This window comes from Chaetodon auriga, chromosome 16 (assembly GCF_051107435.1).
Source record: "Chaetodon auriga isolate fChaAug3 chromosome 16, fChaAug3.hap1, whole genome shotgun sequence".
NCBI lineage: Eukaryota > Metazoa > Chordata > Actinopteri > Chaetodontiformes > Chaetodontidae > Chaetodon > Chaetodon auriga.
Window position 1 is genome coordinate 8,877,679 of NC_135089.1, and position 27,022 is coordinate 8,904,700.

Genomic DNA, 27,022 nt, shown 5'->3' on the forward strand with positions numbered 1-27,022 from the left:
GATTATTAAAAATGTAGAGTTTAATATATATATTTATTTCTGACATTCTGATAAGGATTGCAGGTAGGCTTCACAGTACACACTGTGTTCCACTTGATATGCTAAGCAGAGGAGGAAGGGGTGGGCATGGTGGGCTTGACAAGCGGCAGGTTTTCTTTGTACACTAGTAGTGAAAGCAGAAGGAGGCAGTACATCCACAGGCAACATCTACTCCTCTACCGTATTGCTCGAAAACCCCACAAAGGACCATTTGTTGTGATCCACATTCTCTAGAGTCCATCTTTACATTTCACCACTCTTACAATCCCTAAAAAGACAGTGATTGACACAAAAACGTGGATTATCAAAAGACTATCTAAGCGCATGCATGACACTCCTTCTTCAGATTTTCCTTTTTTCTCATTTCAAATGTAAACAAATTGAGCTTTACTTTTAGACCAAATACTTGGTGGTGAGGTGAGTCAGGAGATGTGGGTCTACAGTAGCTAAAATGCTTGATAAAACTATGTAACAGTGTACCATTTGGTGTAAAAGGTGGCTCTTGAAAATGGCTGTAAAGTTAGTTTCAGCGCTGAAATTAGATATGTAATGAAATCATGACGTGTTTTAGGGGAGGGTACAGATGTTTTTTTTTTCTTTTTTCTTTTTAGCAGCATAATCACACCTATAATGAATATGAATGCATGCTTTTAGGTGGCTGTAAATTCCAGTTATGACGCACAAAAGCACTGCAGTAATACTGCCCTGTACTGATAATATTACATGCCAACAGGCCCTAATTAACCTTCATCCAAACACAAGCGCTCATTTGCCTGTAAGTTATTACAAAATCAGGTAGCCTACAGTTTGAAATCTGAGTGAGTCACATTCAGTCTGCACAGAGAGAGATACCCCTGCCTCCTCGTATAAATGTATGGATCCAGCACAGAAAATAAAACCTCTAGTACACATTAATTATGCCTATAGTTCCAAAATAACAACCAGTGTGAGGGCACTTGCAATTGTTGTCATACAGTATAATCACCACAACTATCAATATAATTATCAACATCACCAAAATCTTCATAAACATAGTCCATTGAGAACACACACTGAGGCATACCATAGATCACTTTTGGAGAGAGGTTAATCTAGAATTCACTTTGTCAGAAGTAAACTCACACGTAAAACAAACTTTGAAAAAAAGAAAAAAAAAAATGCTTTGCAGTAAAATCAATGGCTTTTTTTTCTGCAGGTTTGGGGAGGGTGACTTTGACCACTTTTTGGACTGAGGTGGATCAGTAAACACTGTAATTGCACTTTAATTGACAGAATTATCGTCCTAAGACATTTTGTATGGAGTTAAAAAAAAGTGACACTGCAGCATCTGTTGTCTGATGAATTCAAAATACCTCTGATTAATTGTCTGTGGCGAGAAATAGCAACAAAGGACAGCAACGTTTTCAACTTTAGAGGTGTGTCAGATTTGCTTTTCTAATTGAATGAGCACATTTTGACTTCGCTATAATCAGTCCATCAATACAGGCTTGGGGATGCATTTATCCTCAGAGTGAATTAATCAAATGGTCCAAGAGTGCTCTAATTATTTACACAGGAATCGATTAAATAACTGATTACAAAGGACAAAAGTAGGGAATTGGTGTGCAACTCATTAGTGCTCTGGCATGTTTGAAGTCAAAGCTCAGGAGACAGAATTAGAAAGACTGATTTCTAGCAGAAATAACATTCTGCATTTCTACTGCAGCATCGTTGTAACCTGGTGTTAAAGTGAAACATCATGGATCTACAGTAAACCTGTTCATTGTGTGCAGGGACAAAAATAACATCAAAATTTTCATCATTACATTTTCTACACATGATAAATATCAGCACATATATTATCATTATATATATTCAAGATATGCATTTTACATATACTTTTCCTCTCATTTATATACATCAATTTATGTACAGTCTTTGTATTTACACTAGGGGTCAAAGGTCACTGAACCTGAAGCACTTGAAACAAGGTTAAGGGAGAGAATCATACGAACCTAAAGGCAGTGTAGTCATCCATCCATTATCAGCAAACGGTAACAGCACACGGGTGGTCTAAATTTACTCTCCAAGGACAACAACAACAGAAACACTCACACGAAATAAAACACTGGCGTTCTGAGGCCCTTGATCCGAAGCAGTTTGTTCGTACTGGCTTGTCATGCAAACACGTCGCGGTGCTTTCGTCGAAACTGAATAAGAGATGCAAGTTCAAAAAATGTAATTTACAGTAACATTCTTCTCATACTGTGCTGGTATAAAGTGAGTCAAAGTGAGTTGACCTGCATGTTGGTAAACGTCAGATAAAGAACTACAGCTGTAATATGTGACAGGAGAGGGGAAGTAAAGACTGGGAGTGACAGTAAGAATTAAACTGCATTAAATGTTCCATCCTGCATGCCAACCCTGTCTCTAGGGCTCAGCAATTTCCTAATGTGCACAAAGCTTGAATACCCTGTGAGCAATATAAGACTACTCTCTCACTCTGCCTCTCTAAGTCACCCTGAGGATGGGCTTTGCTCCTAACCATGTCAGGCTCTGAGTTTCCCTAACCAAAAAGTTGTACGACTATCATATTGCAATTTGATTGCATGTTCTAATAAGGCAAAAAAGAAATTGAGAAAGTCACAGAAATACAGACCACTGCATCAAACAACAAAGATGAACAAAGCAAAGCAAAAAAAAAAAAAAAGAGAAAACAATTAAAAAATAGTTTAATGTAATACTCATCTATATTCCAGTCTTTCCTCCTAAAGGCAACTGTTCCTCCACTATGGCATTTTGGTGTTTTTTTTTTTTTAAGTCACATTTATGTACTAGCGAGCAATTGTAAGAGATGAGTTTCTTTGCAGCCTGTAGCAGATGTGTTCGAGTTCTGGTTTCAGGTGGGCATTGGTGAGGCCAATGTGTGTTTCCATCGGGCCTTGGTGGCGACAGTTAAGAGTATGTACAGCCATAGGGGTGCTGGTAAGCTGTGATGCCTTAGGGTCATAGGTCATAGAGTGGTGCTCTGGGGCTCCTCCTCAGGCACAGCGTCCCCCTCTGGAGAGTCTGCCACTGCCACGGACCTCCTGCAAGGGGCACCGCTGAACTCATCGATGAGGCTGTCCAGATTGACATTGATGGAGGGGATTTCATAATTGAAGATATCTAATGGCGAGCATGGTGGGAAAGGTGAGTGTGATGAGCAGAATGGTGGAAATGGTGATGATGAGCAAGAGGAGGAGGAGAAGAAGGCATATGGTGGTGATAATGAGGTGTAAAAAACGGAAGAGAGCAGAAATAATATTAATCTTTTTGAGTCTGAACTCATGGTAAGTGGCATATGATGTCTTCCCTGATTGAAATAATCAGAAGATTACATGTGCTTCACATTCTACACAGGGATGTTTTCAGTGTGCTGCTGGTCACACCTGAACAACGTTAGCGACTAGCATGGTATGTCACAGCTTTTTGTGTCTTTTGAGACAACAACAACAGATATTTTGTCAGATAAAATACAATAACAGGTCAAAATGACTGCACAATGACACATTACTGTACACGGTTACAACAATGGCCAGATAAACCAACACAGAGGCAACAAGATGTGTGTGGAACTCTGTGGAAAAATGGCACCAAGACACCAAGTGGGCTTGAAGTAACAATGGAGATCTCATGAGGATCGGATACACTATTTGCTTGAAATATTCTAAAGTGCTGCTGCATTTACTGGAAGCAGCAGGTCCAAGAAGAGACTGATGACTACTCCTGTGTAGGAATGAGATGGAGCGTGGCAGTGTAGTAAGAGGGAGCAGAGGTTATAAAAAGCGATGAACCTGCCAAAGGAGGGACGGGGGTTACCTGTGCCCCCCTGATACCGGTGGCAGGCGCGTTAGAGGGGAATGTCCATTGGCATAGGGCTGGAAATGGGCAACAAAAGGAAGGGGAGGGGGGGCTTTAAGATGGACCTTTGTAAGCGACGGCGTCTGCAATGTGAGCGCAGTGTGGTGCACTCTGGGAAGTCCTTAAGCCATGCAGTGCCGGTTGAACCACAACACCATGCAAAGAGTCAATAATGCCAACCTGCTAAAAGGAAATAGGGAAAATGTTCTGATCGAGAGCTACTGGTAGGTATGTTTGAGGCAGGCTGCAGGAGACCCCAGAGGCAGCCACAGCACGAGGCCAGGCAGTGAGATGGAGCGCATGGGGCGGGGACGGTCTGGCTTACCCTAAATGTCCCCCTCACACTTAGCCCACACTGAATCCCTGGCCTCACACAGCTGCAAGGTACACAATAGTAGCAGGGGGAACAAGAGAATGATAAATATAACAAAGTGACAGAGTGATTGGTATATAATGACAGAACACCTCATCATCAGAACATCATACGGTGGATATAATGTGGGCTTTGCCTGCCTAGGTTTCCACGCCTGCTACGCAGTAAGAGAGACTGGACTGGTGTGAACTGTGTAAGCCTCTGACCTACCTCTGCCGAGTGAGGGTCTGGGTAACACAGATAAACAGAGAGCACATGATGAATCTAATGGCAACTTCCATACAAGCAGGACGAGCTATGCTTCTCTGATGTTTCCACACATTACCCAGAAACATCATCACATAACACAAGCAATGAGTACATAGGTCAGGAGATTTGCTCACTACAATAGCACAAAAAAATGCTAAATATTTACATCGCATCATTCTCAGGCATCTGTGTCTAAAAGGCAACTTTTATTCATTCAGACATTCGTTTGGGAACAGTCAGTAAGGGGGAGTGGGATCTTTTACATCTACAGTGTCCTACAGAGTCCTACACTCGTCCACCGTCTCCATTGGACAGAGCCACAGCGAGTCTGAGAGAGGGCCGCTGCAGCCCCACCTGTGGTGGCGGCGGCGGGGGTGTTGTTGCCAAGGGGTGGTGTTTACCTGTAGACATGCTCTCCCCAGGAGACAGTCCATCCAGGAGGCCCTGCTCCAGGGGCTGCGGAACTGGGGCCACGGCCGGGCCAGTGAGCCCCGGGGGGGCTGTGGGCGGCTGAGGAGGGGGCAGGCTGGGTCTCTGCCTGGGCTTAGGGGCGGGCCGCGACTTGGTGAGCGTTCCGGTCAGGGAGGGCGGGGACGAAAGAGAGTGGGGCGCACCCAGTGGGGTCTGCCCAGGAGAGGATGGGGGCACTTGCCCTGGAGGGCAGGCCAGTCCATAAGGGGAGGGTGTGCTAGGAGGTGTGGGGGACAGGCTGACCGGTGACGGCTGACCTGTGGACTGATCGGACATCCCGCCAGACTGGCCGTAAGGGACCTTGGGAGGCACAGGAGCCAGCTTCTTGGAACCTGCAGACACAGAACACAGTCAATTACTGTCTGCTGTTAGAATGAAAATACAGCTTCTTAAAGTGACGCAAGCTAACGTAAGATCCGTGCTGACCTTTGCGCAGGGTGTGTGGACTGTGCTCTGTAGAGTGGGGGGACTGGCTGCTGCTCTGAGGACTACTGCTGGGGGGGACAGTTGGACCTGCCACCTGGATGGCTTTGTGTCCAATGACAGGGGAGAGCTCTTTACTCTTCAATGAACTGAAAAAGAGAGGCAGACATTAGTGTTTGAATGGTATCAGACACAACCTGTGACCTGTCAGCATACCTCATGTACATTACATCAGTGCCACAGCAGCCACAACATCATCATCATCATCATCATCATCATCATCATCATCATCATTTATGAATGTTTCACTGTTACCAACATTGCTATGATTTCTGAAACCCAGAAAATGATGTCGAGTGAGGCTACAGACCAAACAGTGTCGCATCTTTTTTAAAAGCCCCAAATATGTCAGAGTTATAAGAAGAATTGCACAGTTCAGCTTTATTAGGAGAAAAAAGGAGGTCGAAAAAGCTTCCAAGTGTGTTTTTCACAACAACAAGAAGTTGGACATAATTTTCAAAGGTGAGTCATGTTGTAATCTGAGCCATAAAAATACAAAACTTCAAATTCCTCTCGTTTCTGTCGACACAGCAAATTATTGTGATGTAAAAAGAAACGAATGACGACGATTTTTCAATTTCAAAATGCCAGTGAAGAATTCTTTCCAGCATTAGTAAACACATGGTGTACATATTTATTATTATATATATATTCATATTAATTAATATTGTATTTTATATTGTGTTGTAATTAGGGTGTCACTGTAAACGAGCGCAAGCTTCCCCGCATTGATAAATAAAGGTAAAAGGTAATATATATAATGTATATATTTATCCAGGAACAAATAGAAGGAAGTAGCATCAATGCTTCTTTGGGCAGAAACTCATTAATTCGTTCAGTATATTCTGTTTATCTTTTTATTGCAGTGCAGAGAGCAGTGACAATGCACAGAAATGGACTTGACGTACTGAATGTCAAACTCTGAAAACATCTTTAGCAATTATCACAGCTATACATTTGTAGGTAAACTGTATGAGCCAGCAACAAACGTGATTGATTAAGATTTTTATTAATAATACTGCTTTAATTTTCTGATCTTGTGTGATAGTGCCCAAATCCCTACATATATTAATTAAAATTAACATGATGTTAAAATCATGTTATAAGACACCAGTAATGGGAATAAAATTTAACATAGTGTATATTTTTCTCTCACTGCTTTTTAATTTTAAAACACAATCATTATATTTTGAATCACTGCACACTTTTCTCACTCTAGAATTACATGAACAGCTATAATAAATACGGGTACACTCAGTAATATAGACCAGTATAGTTGCTAAACTCATGAACTCACATCCACAAAGAGCACCAATATACAGAAGTGTCGTAGCCACATTTTAGATTAAGTGACATCAAATTAACCGCAATCTCTTGGAGTCCCTTTGAGCTGCCTGTCCCCAGAAATAAGCCATCTGAATGGGAAGTCATGGAGATACCAAATCACAAGAAGGAAGGTTATTAAGCGAGCTTGTTCTGACCGCTGACAAAGATTTGCTGTAATGATTCACGCTGTGCTGTGTGGTTGTAACACAGAAGACTTATGAGTCAGGAAACTGCCACAGTCACTTGGTATGAACTCAGCAATTTGGGTGAAGCTGGGAAATGCTTATACTGTAAGAAGATATTCTATACTGCAGCTTACCAGGATATAATACTCCATATGTACTCCATTATTAAGCCTGGAAACCTCTACTTCATTAAAAACACGTTTTCCTTCTGCTGGTTAGTAAAAAGCTGCAAACTGTAGAATAAATACATTCATATGCTATTTGATAGCCATATGCAGCTTTGTCCATGTATTTATCATCTACTCAATACCAGCATGAAACCGAGCGCTATATAAGCCAGTAACATCCTTAGTTGCTAGGCAACCCCCATGAGAGGCATCCCCGGACAACCTGAATGTTACAGAATCTGAGGTATGTAATTTGAAGAGGGAGGAAAAAGAAAAAAGCAAAAAGAAAACATGAGCCAGCGAGCTAGAGGAGAGATACAGCTGCCACTCTGTGCATCCACAGTGGCCGTGGGTGTGTTGTATTTACCTAGTCAGCCTGGGGGGTCCTCTCTCTCGGACACACGGACAGGCAGCCCACGGCGGGGGCGGGGGCGCGGACGAAGGGAGGCTAGGGGGGTTGCCAAGGGACTGGTCGTGGCGGGTTAGTACCAAAGGGGTTTTGATGTAGAGTGGTGAAGCGTTAGTGTCTGGTGGGGGAGCATGCGACATGTCACCTGGCGGGCTGTGCTTGGGGAAGTGCAGACAGCTGGGTTTGGGGTTTGAATTGATGTCAAGTGACGAGGAGGAGGAGGAAGAAGAGGAGGAGGGGGGCGGGACCGGGGGAGTGAAGCCAGACCAGCGCAGCGGGGGCGGGGGTGAGCCAGGGGGCTGGGACTCTGGACCCGGTGCCACGGGGCGAGCGCAGGGTGGGGGTTTGGGATAGAAGTGGTGGGGGGCAGCGTGGCACGAAGAGGTGGGGTAAGGGGGGGGTGGCCGGTCCTCCCCTTGGGGTGGGTGGGCATGAGAGGTGTCCGGCCGATTGGGCGACACGTTGTCTGAGCTGTAGATATTAAGAGAATAGACAGCACAAAAGAAACAGCTCTAGTGATTGAACAGGGAGACGCATTGGAGCGATATAGGATAAGCTGTTTGGATGATCAGGGTGTTAGTTGGTCCGGAGCCAAAAACAGAAGAAAAAAAAAAAAATAGCATTTTAGGGTGGGTGGTGGTCACCAAGCTAAGCACACACTCAGCTTAGTGCAAATACAAAGACAAGCAGAAAGAAACAGCAAAGGAAAAGCATACAGTGTGTAGGACTCCCTCTGTGATCACCTTGTGTCTGCACACTGCATGGAGCTGTGAGGATCTGTCTCTGGAGTCAAAGTTACCATATTATCAAGCTGAGCTGATGACTGAATATCTCCCCTCTGCTGCACATATGGAAACCCTATCCTGCATTATCCGACAATGTATGAGTTGTTTGCATTGCAGGTCCTGCAGTCAGCCCAGGGCAGCGTGAAACAGACACAAAACCCTTTCATCGGCTGAAAGAGCCACAGGAGAGGAGGGGAAAGCCAGCCAAGCCAGAAGCCATATTATCTCTTGTCTGCCACACAGGCAGAGCCAGCGACCATGAGGTGATTATTCAGGTGTTTAACTATGATAATCATATGAAAAAATGGTGAAATCAGTCTGAGCGTCAACAGAAAAGGAAATAAGTCACGACCAAAGCTGAGAAAGCCAAGCCACAACAATGGGAAATTGGAAATATTAGCATGCTCGCAAAAGACTTGTGGATTGGAGCTTAGTGCACAAAGTGTACATAAACACGACTTCCACACAGTAATTGGACTAAAACCCTTAGAGTCAAAAAAATGCCATTATCCTTTTGTAAATTCTACCCAGTGACATCAACCTGACAAACCACAGGGAGAACTGAAGAAGTGTGGAGAGCGAGAAACCATAATAACAACAGAATGAGACGTGAGGGTGTTGACAGAGGACACTAAAAAAATAAATAAATAATAAAAGATGGTTAACACAGCCAAGGATCTTGATCACACAGAGCTCAGGATGTTAATGATGGTGATGATGATGGCGATGGCAGTAAAAATGAACAGGAGTGAATCGGTGAGGAAGAGGGGGACAGCGCCTCCACTGCGACTTACCAAACCCTTTCTCCAGGCGGCGGTGTCGCGGACGGGGAGGTGGCGAGCTCTCCGGGCTGCTCGGGGATGAGTGTGTCTGCAGGAGAGCTGGGGCCTTGCATGCCCGGAGGGGTGGAGGAGGCCTTACGCGCTAGCGTGGCTGAACCCTTACGAGACACCCAGGAGGTATCCATTACCCGGACGCCCATACTGGAGACAAACACACACACACGGAGTCATATATGATGGCCAGGAAAGAGGCGAGAGGGGGTGGCGAGGAAAGAAGTGGGGAAAAAGGCGTACCTTTGTATCTTCCTAATGCTGCGTTAGTAGGGGAAAGAGAGGCAAAAGGGATATGAGGTCAGAAGTAATGCAGGCATGGTTCACAATCACAGACTTAAACCACTCAGTCACTCAGTATACTGTATATGATGGAGAGGAGCAGAAAAGATGTCGGAGTGGTGAAAGCATGTCTGCTCAAATAACTAACCTGCACTTTTCTCCTGATTATTAAAGGCTTGTTTTTTGAATCAAACCTCTTTGGTTTTAGAAAAGCAGCGGGCGCTTTTTCCTAAGATGCTAATTAGTCTAAATAGATACAGTAAAAGCTATTTTCTATCACCCCATATTGACAGTTACTGATCAAGGGATTTTTGCATGGCAGCTGATAAAATATGAAAACATGCAATTTACGTAAGTATAATAACTCCTGTGTTAAATGGGTTGGATATTTGGCTCATTTTTCATTTGCACACGTCCCTTCAAGCTGTATATGTAGTCGTTATGCAGTCCCACTTTATCTCTCACTAACATCTAGTGAGATAGAGAGTTTATTATACATGTATCAATTTTATTCATATATCCCACATACTTCAAGCAAAATATGTGACTTTTAAGCTTTTATCACCAAATGTGCGCCACATTACAGAGATTTTTCTGCAAATTTGGATGCAAAACACATGGATATCATGTTATATACTAGCCCCTTTAAAAGGTGAATTTAAGAAAGTACTGTATGTAAATATCGAGAAAATGCCCTAAGAGCCCAGACTGGTAATAAGATGATGGTATTTTGGTGAAGGCATCGGTTTTTAATTCTCTGCCAGTGTTTTTCCACCGGCTGGATGAATGACTCAGGCCAGGTGACGTGCTAGCCAGACTGTGAGGGAGGAGCAGGGTGTGGGAGGATGAGAAGCCCTGGAGAAATATTTCCTGACAAAAAGAAAAAAAAAAAAAAAAGACGTAACCATGCAGCTCTCCATCAGAGAGCCGCTGCCACAGAGACAATGCCACTCAAGGCAATTCAGGCCCATGTATTCAAATCAGACCAGTGTTCAGCCTCCTCTTCTCCTGATGTATAGAGATGATAGGGGATGTTGCTGCGTGTGCTGGAGTTATTGACAGGTGAGATATACGGTGCAATCCTCGCCTTTCTGTGGCATGTGGATGCATTTGACTCATTGGAGCGGAAAACTTTAGATTACAGGATGCGTAAACGCTCCACCAAGGTAATGGATTTTTTAATCTGCATGTGTTGCTGGCCTCAAATGTAAGAATTAAATATCAGATGCCTGGGAGGAGGCGTGGGTGGAAAGAGAGAAAGAGAGTGAGAGAGTGAGAGGTGGGCAGCAGAAGGATGCGCTTGGCATCATACCCATCCTTCTTGTAAAACTCCAGCATCATGTTGTCAGTGGCGACGCTCAGTGGGCGTCGGCTCTGGTCGTGCTGCTGCTTGCGCTCAGATTGGTCCATGTCTGGTGAGGGCATGGAGCTGTAGTTGGAGTTGTGGTTGGTGTGGATCGGGCTGCCATAGCTGCCTGTCAAGTTGAACTCAATCTCTGAGGGAGGAGCGGAAACACCATCAGCATACAGTATACTGATGTTACAGCGGTGGTTATAGTGGTGTAACTACCAGCTTTAAGAATGGGAGTTACAGTATCGAGCTAGAATAGACAAAATGCTGATATTCCTACATACCAAACACTATGACAATGGTTTCATTTGACATTTATTTTAGACATTAGCTTTGTTGCATCCTTTTACTTCACTGAGTAACAAAACCTATAAAAAATATGGTTTTTTTAGAGTTGTGCAAACAGGAACTCATTCATTACAGCAAATGATGTGACACATCGTGTAAACAGCAAATGCAGCACAAACTGCCGCCTGAAGTCGTGCGTAACATGATGCTGCAGTTTCGAAGTCAACATGCTTAGATATCATGATGCTGAGCGAAAAGAAGACTTCTTCTGATGTTGATACGTATCAACGTATAGAAGTTTAACCTCACAACAGCTCTGATGTGCTAATTTGCACAAAATTTTGGGTCACAATCCCCAAATTCCATTATAATAATGATGGATGCTCAATAACAATCAATATGGCGCCCAGCCTGGCTACAGAATTACATACACAGTATGTAAGCCCCACCTCCAGGGAAGAACCAGTCAGCATGCTGGATAATGGGCTCAATGATGCCAACAATCTGCAGGGACATGGTGGTCATCATCTCTGTCATGTTCCTGGACAGAAGAGAAATAACTGGACTACAGTATAATGTGATAAGTGTGATAAGTTAAATGTGTGTGTAACAGTCAGATACATACGGTTCGGTGTGCGTCCAAAGCAAGTTAGGTCCGAGAACAATCGCCATGTTACCGGGAGTCATCTTGTTTGCGTCTTGGTACTCACTTAGCTTGGCTAAGAATTTGATTAGATATCTGTGGGATTTAAATAAAAGTGCATTACAGTCTGACAGTCTTTTCTTCCTTTGTTACGTTGTTGGGCCACGTACTGCAAATCATAGGACAGAAAATCAGGGAAAGTGACTGACCTGAAATTGTTCAAGTTGTCTGTGGGGAGTTTTTCACATGCTGCCATTAATGCTTGTAGTCTCTTGTCCATATCTTGAATGCTGGGGAAATAAAAAATAAAAAAAAATCATTACAGTTCACAGTTGCTCCACTTTGCAATAAATGTCACCATTTTTCATTCTGGCAGTTTAGACCCCCTAAATAAATACTTTGGACTATTTTCTGTTTTTCATTGTGGCCAATGGCATAATGCAAGAAAACGCTTATAATAAGAAAACAGCAAACTCACTTGGAGGCTTGAATCCATTCATCATAAAGTTCAGTGGTCATCAGTGGCTCAGGGAGCTCACGGAGGTATGATTTCAGAGCCCCTTTGGGTGAGAAAAACAGGGAGTAAACACTGGTGAGCTCTTCTGGAGGAGGGGAGGGTTGTTTTCTCTCTTCGCAGCACTGCTGAGGCCACGGTCCATATCTCCACTCCCCTCCAGCAGGCCCTTGCAGCTCGTGCAGCTGCCAGATTCAGATTGCTCAACACAGATTTCATGCTAATGTGTGAAATGGACAGCAGTATCAGAACAAAAAGCCTTCAGGAGAAGAGCACTGAGGGCAGAGCCGATGACGGCTGCTCGGTGACTGCTGTGCTCGCCCAGAGAACCACATTTTCTGCCAACTAGGTGCAAAATCCAAAAACTTTTGTTCAGCACATGTGACCTTTCCACATCATAAAAAATGTTTTTTGCCTTTAACGTTGATGTATTTTATTGTTTTTTTTTTCCCCTGACTTACAATGATAGCGTGTAGGGGTTGTTGTTATGGAAATGGGCTTTGAACAAGGCATTTGCGTGGGTGTAGTTCACCTGCGATGGCGTGTGGGTCAGAGGAGTACTCCTGCACATCCAGAACTCCACAGTCCAGGGACGCTTTCAGCTTCTTCAGCTTGGAGGCTGACGGAGCCACTCTGAAGAGCCCCTGCAGCCCACACACAGGAAATACATAATCATGTGTAATTATCAGATCTAACCTGACCTGGGCATAAATGCTGGACAGTAGTCACAGCCTCGATCATTGTGCACTTGACATTGGTTGAATAACACAGAAACATACTGGTGCTCTACACGTTTTAGTACATTAACAAAACATGTAGGCTGTGTTTATATTACTGTTATATTATCACGAGATTTGACAAATAAAATAAACAAATACAAACATTACAAAGATGATCTCACAGCCATCAAACTGTTCATATTACTGGACATTAACATCACACAAACAACGTTGCTTCCTGCTGCAAAGGTGCTGCTACTTGTCTTTGTTCTCTCTTTGCTAAATTTAATTTATTTTTAATCTAAAGGTCAAGAAGATAAGAGCCAATTTAAGCTCCTGAGTCTTTCCAGTCGGACAAGGTAAGATAACATCAGGTTTTGTCAATTAGACTCCAAAAATAGAACAAATGTGGTATTTTTTAACCTAATATTGGGACATATGAATGGCCTTTTTATTTGTGTGTGTATCTGAACACTTACAGTGTGTGTGTTTGCCTGCATGTCTGATGATGAGTGATTTTTTGCAAGGATAAGGAGGATAAGGAGAAGTTTAAGAAGCAGGTGTGCCTTTCATTGCACAAACAAATATATGCATATTAGCCTACAGCTAAAATGCCTTCGTGATGTGTCTATCTGTGCGTGCGTGTGTGTGTGTGTGTATGTGTGCCCTCTACCTCCTCTTGCATGCCACACTCTAACAGCATGGTGACACAAGCTTCGATGGGGAAGGCAATCTCTCTCCCACTAATATTCAGGTGTTCCTCCAGAGACTTGCCAAACGACGGCTTCTCCACCCACGCCTCTGCAACACAAAACAGCCCGAATCACACACAGACACAAACAAACCTGTGCACCTCAGCTGCATCTCCTCCTCCTCCTGGACGACGTCAGACCAATGACTGCGCATAAAGTTTGGAGGCACTATTTGTGAGAAGCTTTACTGACGTTATTATTTATGAGGGGGATGTGATGTTCGAGCCCTCTGTTTGATTTGGCACTTGTGAAGTAGCCATTGCTTAAATATGAAGGTGGATAATAATAGCTTAAGGAGATTGTTATGTGAGACATCAGGGCTATTAACTCTATCACATCTCACCTTGATATTGCTTCACATGCAGAACTGGAGCAGATCACTGCACACACACACACACACACACACACACACACACAAGCACACACAGACTCACCTTGGTGAGCTTTAATCTGGGGCAGGATACTGTGAAGAATCTCTAATGACTTCCTGTGATATTCTGCCTGTGTTTCTATCAGCTATAGACAGCAGGAGAAGAGAGTGTATAAGTGTGTGTCATATAAAGAAGTCATTAATCGTCTATGCTTACTGTGACCTGTGCTAATGGGAAAACAACTTCATTTGCAGAAAATGAAGAGAAATATAATATTTATTATGTATTTTCCCACTGGGATTACATCTTTGAAGATAAAATATACTTACTGTCTGGAAGTAGTTTGCATAGTCTATTTCTTTGGCCACAAAACTGTACATATCTGCTGACAGCTGATCCTGAAACAGAAAGTGGAGAGCCACCATCCCATAAGAAATGATCTCACCTACATGTAACTGTAATATCACCCTGGAGTTGTGGTCCATTTGTGTCTGATACATGCACGAGGGATATAAATCAGATGGAGAATGGAGAGGGAATAATACTGAAGTGGATCTGATTGGTCACTCACTCTACAAATCTCCATTCGGTTGGCTGCCTCCTCCATCTCCTCTCTCAGAGACTCGGACTTGGCACCGGGCTGCAGCGTGCTCGGGTGACTGGACGACTTGGATGACTGCTGATATCTATTGGCATGAGGTAAAACAAAATGGCCATTGCATCGGATACGTCACGCTTCCTGCACAGACACTTAAAACCTGAGCCTCTATTTTAAAAATAAATGAACAAGAGCGGCTCTTAAAAGTGGACGTGGCTTCACCTTGTCCTTGCGGAGTCCATGTCCAAGACAAGTTTAGCTAAGTGCTTCCTCTGTTTCTGGATGTTGGGAATGTCCACCTGCAAACGAATATTAAGTGGAGGATTAAAGTCAGCTGAGAGTAAAAGTGCAGCACTTCTATGCAAATGAGGACCAGATTCTGCTCGTAATTTTATGTTAATGATATCAGACATTCACAGCGTGACTCTGTTATGTCTTAATTGGTGCATTAAGTTACAGCAAATCCGGCTTACCTCAGCAAGCACATAGAGAGGCTCCACCACATCCCTCTCTATCTGGAACTCAAACTGGATCAGCTCCTGGGCCAGCTTCTCCTCTGTCTCCCCGCACAGCTTCAGCATCTTCCTGTTTAGTGACAGCACAAAGTCACAGGCAATCAGATGCAATTAAAATGCAGACAAGGGTAATGGGGACAGAGAAGAATCCAATAGCCAAATCAATAATTAAAGATGACTCTCTGTATGTGTGTGTATGGTTGCTAGGGAAGTGTGTGAGCAAAGGCCTGTTAAGTGCAGTGACTCACCCCAGGAGAGAGTCGTCCCCCAGCACTGCAGCCCCTTCTACCATACACTGTGCCAGGATCGTCAGCGGGAGTTTTTTCTGATGGTAGAGAGAAATAATACAGCTTCTGTGACATTCATACAAGATTATGAATGTTATGTTGCCTCATCAGAGCGTTTTGGCATCTGAGAGAATGACGAATGCAGGTACTCACAGACGGTGACTTGACAGATCTCTTCTCCATATCAGTCCCCTGCTGACCCTGCAAGCAGGCAGTCAGCTTCTTGTGAGTGCTGTGTGTCACCTGTTTGACCAGGTCCAGACGCTTCTCCACCTGGAAGAGCACACACACATCAGAAAGCTCTCAATACACCCACCTACACACATACTACCACAGAGAGAATACTGCTGCTGTCTTCACAGTGCCGATTGCCAGTACGCAAGTTATCACTCAAAAGAAGCTGTTTAAAGGCGTCCTTCTCGGCTGTGCCATGTTGTGATGGACATTTCACACTGTGACAGTTGACAAACGTAATTAATTCATCAAAAGATTTTGGATAATGGAAATCATCATCATCATCAGTCGCAGACTCAGACTGAGCGTATCCATGAGAGGTCGCAGGATGATCAAAGGAAAAAGAAAGAAGAAGAAACTTCACTGCAACAAAACCTGTTAAGTTTTCTGACTTTCTCTTTTTTTTGTTGTTGTTGTTCACATGAAACAACCCAAGAAGGAAGAACCACACTTTCATTGAACTGCACACAAACATAACCTGTGATGAGACCTTGCTTCCATCAGATCTCCATCGAGGCCAAACACAGCGATTATATTCACATTGTTTACACCTGTTAATATAACACAGTGCGAACAATGACAGGACAAACTGCTAAGAAACCATCAGGTAATCAAGGACCCATTTCACAGGTGCAGCGATTGCCCTTCCTGCCTACACACACAGACACACAGACACACAGACACACACACTCTCTTACAGCACAGCTCACCTGTAGAAGGTCCTCGCTTAACACCTCTGTTTTTTCTGCCCTGTGAAGATAAAAGCGTAAAACAGTTAGCATATTCAGGGGAGAAATGACTGCACATGAGCAGCACTGCGCGTGTCTGTTTCTGTTGCATGTAAAATGTCACTGAATGCAGGAAAAACAGAACATTTCCTTTATGTATCTCCTATGAGGTCACTCAGCAAGCTACCCAGCCTGTGATGGTAAATACTACAGCTGGGTTTCACACTGGAGCTCATGTTGACATGCTAGTTCCAATGATTTGAGGCACTCTACAAGTCTCAAGTGTCAAAATGTATTTCACATCGGTGTGTCTTTGCCAAAATGTTTCACAGTTGTGAAATACTGCCAGCTGTCTTGCATTGCATGTAGACTCATTCACTGACTTCTTGCACATTATCAATGTGGCAGTGCTCCAAAATGGGAGGGCCACATCCATGCACCTGTCCCCTTGGAGTGATCATGTGAGAGCATGTGTTTGTGTGGCTGTCTCTCTGAGTCTTAGAAAATACATGAGATCAACGTATTCATGATCAGGCAAACTATTCAAGCTTTAAACTCGCTGGAGCGTTCTAACACTGCAACAAGCAGGATGGCAGCGACCGAAGGCCACTGATTCAAATATGCCAGTTCCCACTGAGGAGCATCACATCCCACTGTGAATCCAGCAGACTGGGGACTTAGCCAAAGACTGAAGGAAAGGGCAGAGCTGCACTGTCGCTGAAGAAGATAAAACTACTCATCCGCAGTACTGAATGAGCCATAAGCTTAGAAAAGAGCAAACCACTGGATATCATAAATATACGGTGTCAGCTCAGTTCAGACAGCTTATAAGTTTAAGACTTAGGTCCTTTTTCATCAAGGAGATTTCCCAACAGAGCCCAATATGCCTTTATAATCTGTAAAGAAAAGTTAAACTAGGAAGATTGTCTCTCAGGAGCACACACATTATATCATAGCAGTATATATTTAGGTTGTTTTTCCTTTAAACAATCGTGGACACAACAATGCACACATCTAAAGCGACAATCCAGAACCTATCAGGACCACTTATCAGACTGGAGGATAACATGTACTTCCTGATCATAAAGGGCTGCAGGCTGACAAGGGAGGGACTGCTTGAGCTGACAGTCTGACCTCCTAAACTGAGTCAAAACCAGACCTGCAGACCCCCCAGAAACCACCCAGTGGTGCACATACTCTCTCGGCACTTCCCCTTCCTGTCTGCACAGCGTTTTCCTGCTATTGTGCCCCAACCACGCCAATGCCAATGGCGAATAATAGCTTTTTTTGTATCATTCATTTAAAAGCAGAATCTGAAATTATCTCACTGTTGACCAAGAGAATGGAAAAGACTTTGGTCTGTGCTCTATTATTCATCAGTCAGACAAAAATACATCATATCTAAAATGCTCTGTTCATGTATGGTGCCTTGTTGCTGGTCTAAAAATGGCTGAAAGAAAAATGGACTAGCATGCATGTGTTAAATGTTGACATGCAGTTGTGTGTACATGTTCCATACATTGTTGCCAATGACAGAAAGCTGAGCCTTAATGGTGCCAGTTATGAGCATCCCCTGGTCTCACTGCCAAGATGTGAGCATGGAGCCATGGGAACTGGGTCAAACCATGTACCAATGGATCTAATCACACTCAGCCTCTTGGAAAACTGCTCTGCTCACTGACCGAGGAAGAAAAATACACGAAATGTGTGTGTGTGCATGATCGCCTAAGAGAGAGAGAGAAAAATGATAGAGGAGCGAGAGATTTCTGGCATGATCTGTGAGGATAAGTGTGATCGCAGATTGCTGATTACGTGACAAAGGGAGACAAAAATAACCCAAGCAGAGCGCTAAAGTTTGGCTCAGTGTTGCTGCGACACTCCGGCAGCCTCCGAAAAATCTCTAAAACCCCATGCTCTATAAAAGACCTTGTAGATCAGACTGTCACAAGTATTCCATGCTAGCCTGGAGGTCTGCAATGCAGCTGTGGGTTCATCACTGTTTATCTGGCCTCAGATTGGCTGGTCGAGGTGTCCCTTGGGATGATCTGGCAGCTTGAGGGACTCTAATAGGGGGCCTAGCAGCACAGATGGGACAGAGCTCCAGCAGTGACAGGGATGTGGAGAAGCTACTCCGCTAGTGGCAGAGACTCGTTGATAACCTGTGAGAATCTCTGGTTCGGCTGCCTGAGTCAGGAACTCCACTGATAAACCATCAAACCCTCTCAACAAAATGACAGCTGCCTATGCTAGAATAGCGGGGGGCCATCCTCTTCTATATCTCTGAGAGTGAGAGTGATTTTCCTGAAGTTTTGACTCGACAGAGGGAACATAGATGCAGTGCAAGCACAAAGGGTGGGTAAAAAACACAATTAGTTAAATTTGCTGTTTGAAACAATTACGGGAATGAAAATTTAAACACAGACATCTGGCGTTCTCACTAACCACAACTGATGTGGCCACTATGACCTAGACTTCAAACAGATTGGAGCCTATCTTCAAAGACAGCAGACGGTCTTGTTCTTTGAGCTTGTTTGTTTTCAGACAGTGGTATTTCCTCTTAGGAAAGCAGCATCATGCATAATGGGCCTGTGAAGACACAGAGGCAGAGTAGCATTGCGTAGGCTGGAGTACAGGGGGTACCGGAGTTGCTTGAACCTGATGAAAAGCCAAATCGCAGGAGATTTTGGAGGTAAGGAGGGAAATTTGTCTCAGTGAGTCTGAGTGCGCAGAATGAGTCCGGGGAGGAAAGTAAACACGTGGGAGAGTTGGCAGCCATGTGGGCGGCGTGCTCATGCAGGGGGAGAGAGATATTGCCAGGTTTATGCCAACCATCTGCCACTTCGCAGGCATTCCTTTACCTGGAGCTGCTGATGACTTAATACAAACATGCTCACACACACACACACACACGTGCACACACGTCTATAAATATGTGGATAAATGAATGAAAGTCAAAATGTTGAAATTTATCATAAGCACTCCAAGACATACAAATAATTTCAAAAGCTGACAGAAACTTGCTTGTTTCCTTGATGCATCAGTGAAAAAAGATCCACAAATGTGTGCAATGCAAACATGGCTGACCACTGAACTAAAGGAAGATGAATTAGTTGAGACAATATTGACACAGAGAGATCAACTGCCTGACTTTGGATAACTCCCTCTCCACCTCTGGTGACAACATTAACAAAGTGCTGATAAGAAGGAGGGTCTGAGGACGTCTGGGCTCTTGTATTTACAGCTGGCCAAGGAGAAATTTAGTTATACTGTGCATATTTTCCCAGGGACTTTAGCCATTCCAAGTCATTGCAACTCCATAAAGTTGGAACTAACATGTGTGAACTAAATACCCAGCTGACCGTTTCAGCTGCACATTCCACACAAAAACATGTCTTATATAATAAATATTTCTATCTGGAGATATGTTAATGTTGGAAACCCTCATGCTCAGCCCTCCAGCGCTGTGCATGGTTTATGAGAGCATGAATAATCCATGTTGACATAATCAAAATCAGAATGAAATAACTTCCGTCATCTTGAACATATTGCCTTGGTAGCTAGCCAACTGTCGACTGTAGCGCATTCAGTCCACAGGTGAGACTCTGGTCAAGCTCTGGTTTCGCTCATGCTGCTGCTAGAATGGCTAACAAAAGTGCTTACTCTGAGGCCTGGAAGAGCTGTGCTAGATGCTAGGTCCTGTGCTGCAAGGAGGGGGTAGTGGAGCAGAATGGTGGCCCTGGGCCTCAGCAGGGCACCACATGGCCTGGAGCGCTGGCATGAGATCCACAGTCAGTCACACACACTCACACACAAACACACAGCAGCGTTCATGATGCTCCGTGAATATTTCTCCATTTAATGCTCTTTTCTTCCTCCAGACCTTTCCCGTGCTTACGCATCTAGAGGCCCACTCGGTTTCCTCCCAAATGACAAGGCGGAGGGCTGATGGGATACAAGGTTACTAAAACAGAAAAACCCACTTACTGTAGTTGTCCAGCAAACTAGGTCACAGTTCTGTTAAGTATGCAAGAATAACTGTGAGAGGAGTGTACACACACATGCACACCGGCGCGCGCGCACGCACACGCACACACACACACACACAAAACATGCACATGTCCAGAAAGGGAGTGAATGAGAGAGAGAGAGAGAGAGAGAGAGAGAAAGAGAGAGAGAGAGAGACCCTGCAGCATTCAGTAATGTTTCAGTGGAAACACAAGCAGTGAGTTATCTCTAATAACTTTATTTATGGTGAATAATCTCCACAAGAAGTACTCTGCTCTGTGACTTAAGTGTGTTTTTGCACTGCCTGAGAACACACACACACATGCTGTACCTTAAATGATGGCAGTAGAGAGCATCAAATAGACAATGAGGCAACAAAGATCAATGCTGTACTTCATTGCCGCGAAGCTATAAATGAAGATATTGTCACGTGGGTTTTTTTTTTTAGCTCTAAAAAATCTTTTCCACTATTTTGGAAAATTTGACATGTGGGTTGGCAAAACCAGACAAATGTGATGAAACAGCTAATACCAAATGAGCGTTTCTAGGCAACCAAGCAAATGAAAGATGTTACATGTACCGTATAGAAAAGGGGGATGGAGAACCCTCTTCTATAATTAGACAGCTAAATTCTACATGAAAAATAAGAAAGAGGTATAACAGGAAATTGTTATTTGCGGATTAGTGCTTCCTGTTTTGAACCTATTGACATTCCTGAATGGAAGGAAGTGGGCATGTTGATAGGGAGCCGCCTGTCTCCTTAGGAGAACTTCGTTATTTCTAACAACAATGCCACTCTACCGTAGCTACTCTCCCTTAATTATTACTCAGGATATTGCAGTTGCCAACTGAACGTGCAGTAGCTAAAGCCTCGGGTTGTGTAAGAAGACACAACACAAACATCATATGACACTGCTTTTAACAAATAGATTGTTTAGATTTATGAAGAACAAAGATATGGCCATAAGCCACAATTAACTGCAATAAAGTTCCATCTAATCACATAAAATTTGACCTAATGATAAAGGGAAGGCATATAGTATGTATGTGACAGACCATTAATTCCTCTTTAGTCTTGTTCCTAAATGCCTCGCAGCTTGAACTGCATCTGATTCATGTGCTGCATTTCAGTCAGGCCCTGAGGTCACTTCCTGTTGGAGATGAGATCATGAGCAACAGACTGGGTCAACCCCCCCAACACCCGTGATACATCTTTACTGTGATCGAACCTCACTTTGATATGCAGCAGGTCCATATGGACAAAAAGCAAATCAAAGTCCAAGTGACCGTCTGATCGAGCAGCCGTCCCCAGTGCTGCCTGTGTGCCATGTTGCTTCTTATGCAGGGGTTTGTAGTGAACCACAGCACAGGGGCTCTTTAAGAGGTTAGTCTTTTGAGGGAGGAATAGAAAGGAAAGAAACAACGCTTCTGTCCGATATTACATCATCTCTCTTTTGATGGCTGAAATGGCCCCTTGACAAAGGCTCTTTATCACTAACTCTACTCTGTAGCATGCTGTCTCTGAGAGGCACTGACGGGGTTATGGGAGGGTTATCAACATGGACCTCTGATACAAGCACCGAATGGCTCTATATGATCACATCTCTTGCTTTCAATAAAGAGACACAATCTAGAACACAATTAATGACTCATCTCATTTCTCATTTCATTTCATTTCTGATGACTACTGCCTCAGAAGTACATGAAACTCTTGTCATCAAAGGGCCTTGACTTGTTAGTTAACACGCTGAGCGTAGTTTTCAGTCAAGATTTAACAATGTGTTGAAAAGCAGTGAATCAACTGCCCTCTGAAGGCCACTTGCTCTGAGATCTCCACCATGTTGTCCTCATCTGCAGAGCCAGCGAGCCAAGGCAACGAGGTGGAGGAGGAGGACAGAGAGGAGAGGAGGAGATGCTGCATTAGCATGCAACAGGGTCGCCTCCTACATCTCATGTTACCTGTCAGCTACCATATGCTCTTCTAGAGTTACATTCTTGCAAAGAGGTGCACATGTGCTAATGGTGTGCAGAAATTTGTTTACAAGATTAACCTGTTCAGGCGTCGTGCACAACATTTTCAGTCCTTTTGTCAGCATCAAAATAAAAGGGTACTATAAGTACTAAAAAGTGCATACACATTAACATGCAAAGCTCTCACCAAAGTGCACACAAACATGCACAGAACATTTCATTAAGTTTGCCTTGTGTTCTTCATCCTTTCTGCATGTCCCACGATTATAAATTCTTTCTATGGACACTTGTCTTTTGTCACCGAAAATGTGAGAGACCAGCAAGCTCATAGCAGTTCGCCTGCTGCATCAGATTTGTCCGATTGAAGAGAAAAAGAAACAGAGTACGAGCGGGACAATGTGGGGAGAGAGTGAGCATCTACAACTCATCTGCCAGCCCACAAATGGCTGCCATTTTCTGATAATTGCATCATGGAGTGGTGAGCAAAAGCCTACCCTAAAGGCATGAGCAGGAAGAATAGTATTACCATACACCAGCGGTATTGGCGAGCATCACCCAGGTGAGTGGTGCAGAGTGTGAAGGCGGGTGGGATTTGAGAAGGCAGCAGAAGGTTAGAGCTAAAGACAGTGGTGTCCTTTTCATCTATGAAAAGGTGAAAAAAAGGCTGCATTTTCATGTCTTTCATGTGTGAAATCTGTGTGGCATCTCACATACGTGTATCACGGATCTTTTACCAGACTGTCCTAGACCTAGATAGGGCAGTGAGTTGGGAATAGAGAAATAGGTCAAGAGAAATAGAGGGTGGGAGCTGGCTGAACCAAAGTAATCTTTTCCTGGCGTGTTTGGTGTGTATGAGGGCATAAAATGTGTTTTCAATGAAGGGACATACTTGTAAATGTATCTTAACATCATGGAGAGGGTTTGCAAAAGACTGAGGCCTCAATTAAGTCTGAGTGACCAAAATTATGGGATATGTTAACAAAATGAGAACAAATCCAGGCATCATTTCTGGCACTTTGCAGAGCCGTGACACCCTTTTGTCTCTCCCACTGCACCACAACACGTTTCTTTTAGCTATAGAGTATGCATGGCTGCACATCCTCCAGTGTGAAGTCTTGCTCCACAGAGGTGATTGGTCAAACTGGCGATCACATGACATGTATCTCACCCAGGCGAATGGCAGCAGCAGCAGCAGCAGCAGCAGCCTCTGAGAGCCAGAGGGATGCTGACACAGCACACCTGATCGCCAACCCCCCACTGAAAAAGACCTTCAATCTCCCTCACATATAAGACACACTTAAAAAAAGACTCATGGAATCAGAAAAACTCGCCACTGCAGACATGATAATACATGCAAGAAAGAGGCGAGCAGATTAAAAATCTGCAGCTCTAACAGCTTAACAGCTATCTCTGAACGAAGACACACTTCTGCTAATACACGCAGAGATTCTTGTCATCAAAGTCGTCCAGTTTCCAGCATGAGCGGTCTTCCTCTTGTGGATTTGTTGAGTTGGTTTGAAGAGACTGAGGACTAGTCAGCGGTATTAACGGCTCCAGTGAGACTGCTGAGGTTCAGGAAGGTCAAACCAACAGAGTAACCCCGTTCCACTCTGAAGATGGGTGACGCTCGAGTCAGCAGAATAGTATATCTGAAGCCTCGGTGAGTACGAGAATAAGCAAAACTATGATCTGTGAAATGTCCCTGATCTGCAAATTTCTTCCTGTCTTTGCAGGGTAACATTTGCACTGCGACAAGCAGCTACAAGGAGCATGAGAATTCATCTCATACAGCAAACCAGTGGAAAGAAAAAGACAAGACAGCAAGAGTTTAAACCCAAAACCTCTCATTTTCAGTCAACATAGCACAGTTACTCTCCGCGGAGTGTGTTCAGCAGCCATTAAAATCCTGATATCACTCTCCTCCTCGCAGAAAAGGAGCTCAGCAGCAGAACTGTGGCATGATGGGAATGTTCGGTGTGTGTGTGAATGTTTACATTAAGATACCTCATTAATCTGCACACACACACATTTGTCTGACCCCGCCCTCTGATCCTGCACTTACACACTGTGGCATGTGTGTGTGTGTGTGTGTGCAGGGAAAGAGACAAGTAAAGCATCCAAACACACTCATTTCTCCTCCGTGGGTGGTTCTGTCAAGGGACATCATCGCCCTTCGTGGTAAAGATGCAAACAAAAGAAAAACTGGCCACACACATGAACTGTGGCTCAACACAGCGCCCGTTCAACTCAATCAATAGTGGAGAAAGTGACTTCAAACACATGCAAAACAAGAACAGCATGCTGACCTTCAGGGAGCACATACTCCTCCAGATTGCTGTTTTTTCAGCAGCATAAAAGCACTTTTGATGGACACTTTCATTCAGTGCAGCTATGCTACCATGACTGTGTGCTTCATTCTTTGACATTGAAGTTTCCCATCTGGTCCAGGATGAGAGAGATGGCACACAGCTTTGACTATCCCTGTCTTTAAACCTCTCCCTGCACGATACAGCCGACATTACTGTTCCTTCTTGATCTGATCCAAAGCTCAAATCAAATGTAACAGAAGCTTCCCTCGGAACGAGTTGATAGACGGTGGACGGCTGTGAATTCATGCTCTTATTTGAGGGTTGTGAACTGTAGGTACCATTAGTGGCTGGCAGGAAGATTCAGGGAGGATGCTGGTGCTCATTATGGCCCTGAGTTACAGGCAGAGCACCTCAGCAGGTTGCTGTTGCTGCTCTGAAGACAGACAGCAGCAGAGTGTGAGAAGAATATACCCACTACACCACCGGCATGCGCTACATGTGTGGAGTGCATTCAACTGAGGCTGTGTAAGTGTGCGCGCACACACACACACGCACACACACACACACACACACACACACACACACACACACACACACAGAAAGAACAACCCTATCTTCTCTGCTCAGATGAAGGCCCACATACATTTCCAGAATCACACCCACGCACACACACACACACACACACACACACACACACACACACTAATGAGTCACACTCACAAATGATTATAAAAAGACTGGAGCTGGAAAAAGCAGCAAGAACGATGACAATGATAGCACAAACAGAGCCCGCAAGGTGTGTCCCCTCCCTTCTGAGTGGCTGCCTCACACAGCCGCGCAATGATAATGACCCACACCTCCTGGCCCCGATCCCCCTCACCCCACCCCACCACCCCGTAGCGAGCAGAGAACACCTCCTGGCCCAGCGCTGCTTGACAAGCTGCTCAGCCTCCCTGTGACAGGGAGGGGAGTAGGCTGATGAACCCACAGGACTTGTAAAAGGTCACAAAGCATCTATTTCTGAAGGTGGGAGGGGATTTCAGAATCATCCAGGTGCAGGGCAAGTACAGGACATAGACGACTGAGAGGAGACGGATGGGAAATCCTTCCATATTAACATCTCGTTTAGTTTTTTAGAACTATAGAAGCAGGATTAAGCATCTTCTCTAGAAGAGGGATGATAGAATCTAATTATCCAAACAAAAAGTACGTCAGATAAAAGCTAGATGCGGAATGCGACCTTCAGGAATTCACCGACTTGATAACCCACGCCTAGGAGGTGCTTCCCACCTCACAGCTGATATTACTGCGTAATGAAAACATTGCGCCTCTTTTTTTTTTTCTTCCCATTTTCCCTCACGTCGCAGCCCACACCGCATCCGTCTGCATCACGTTCACCGACTGACAGGTTCTGTGACAAGAGGTGAATTTAATCAGACCGCAACTTCAACACAACTGCGTGTTTTTCATTACTCCAGAGGCGATACCCGGTCTTAAAGAGGGGTGGTCGCCTCCGTGTGATGGGCTGCGATACTGCGATTGTCTATATTTAATGTGTTTCCGTGGGCAGGTTGGACTGGGGCAATGCGCCTACACGCTGCCTCTGCGGTAGCCTCCTCCAATGGACATTACGCATAGAAGCACCAAAGGCGTTTTAAACATGGAGTGTTCTTTTGTTCTTCTGAATTAGTACGATTGCACTGACCATTGTCTGTCCCACATATTCAGGCTAATAACAGAAGTCATATTTGCATGGATATGATTCACATCCTATTGGGGCCATACAGGGGGATTCTCTTCCCTTTGACTTGGCCCGGCGAGAATAGCGCACGGAGAGCGGTTTGCTTACCTTCCCACCGTTTGGTTGGCGAGCTGTCGCATCCGATTGAATTGCTTCTTCATCTTGTATTTTTTGCGTTAACACCTACAGGGGGAAATATTCCGCATTATTTCTCTCAATGTAACGGTCCGTGCTCCACAGAGGCGAAACTCAAAATCCAGTCTTCCATATTTCCTTTCCCTCATCGCAAGCTGCCAACGCCGAACACGCATCCCACGATTACATATTTTCTAATGATATTTTTTTCCCCCTACATCTACATTTGCCCCACTGCCTGCGCAGGGATGCTGGACCAATTCACCGCGGCCACTCACAGCCAGAGCGCGACAGCAGTGACAAGTAGCGGCTGCGCAGCAATGCAGTGTGGGAAATGTAGGAAATCAAGGCTGGTGCTCAATAAAGAATCCAATCTT

General features: G+C 44.3%; 1 protein-coding gene across 5 annotated transcripts; it reads right to left on the reverse strand.

Annotated features, from left to right (window-relative positions):
• Nucleotides 1-27,022, reverse strand: arhgap44a (Rho GTPase activating protein 44a). Of its 5 annotated transcripts, XM_076751962.1 has the most exons (23): nucleotides 26,619-26,967; nucleotides 16,467-16,506; nucleotides 15,676-15,795; nucleotides 15,484-15,560; nucleotides 15,194-15,305; nucleotides 14,943-15,019; nucleotides 14,694-14,808; nucleotides 14,452-14,520; nucleotides 14,186-14,267; nucleotides 13,673-13,800; nucleotides 12,813-12,924; nucleotides 12,245-12,326; nucleotides 11,976-12,056; nucleotides 11,749-11,862; nucleotides 11,573-11,664; nucleotides 10,797-10,980; nucleotides 9,446-9,463; nucleotides 9,164-9,352; nucleotides 7,543-8,055; nucleotides 5,441-5,586; nucleotides 4,945-5,346; nucleotides 4,247-4,298; nucleotides 649-3,186 (listed from the first exon to the last, which is right to left on the reverse strand). In XM_076751962.1, the coding sequence occupies exons 1-22, from the start codon at nucleotides 26,669-26,671 to the stop codon at nucleotides 4,291-4,293; spliced, it is 2,814 nt and encodes a 937-aa protein (XP_076608077.1). In that variant the 5' UTR covers nucleotides 26,672-26,967; the 3' UTR covers nucleotides 649-3,186; nucleotides 4,247-4,290. The 5 variants fall into 5 exon arrangements, with proteins under 5 accessions (XP_076608078.1, XP_076608076.1, XP_076608079.1 ...); XM_076751963.1 differs by lacking the exon at nucleotides 4,247-4,298 and having other exon boundaries at nucleotides 1-3,186; nucleotides 5,272-5,346; XM_076751961.1 differs by lacking the exon at nucleotides 4,247-4,298 and having other exon boundaries at nucleotides 1-3,186.

Coding starts and splice junctions, on each gene's coding strand:
- arhgap44a (XM_076751961.1), bottom strand. CDS start 26,671: ATGAAGAAGCAATTCAATCGGATGCGACAGCTCGCCAACCAAACGGTG. Junction 13,801..14,185: donor CCAGATTAAAGCTCACCAAG/GTGAGTCTGTGT, acceptor TTTGTGTTGCAG/AGGCGTGGGTGGAGAAGCCG. Junction 8,056..9,163: donor CCGCCTGGAGAAAGGGTTTG/GTAAGTCGCAGT, acceptor TAATATCTACAG/CTCAGACAACGTGTCGCCCA.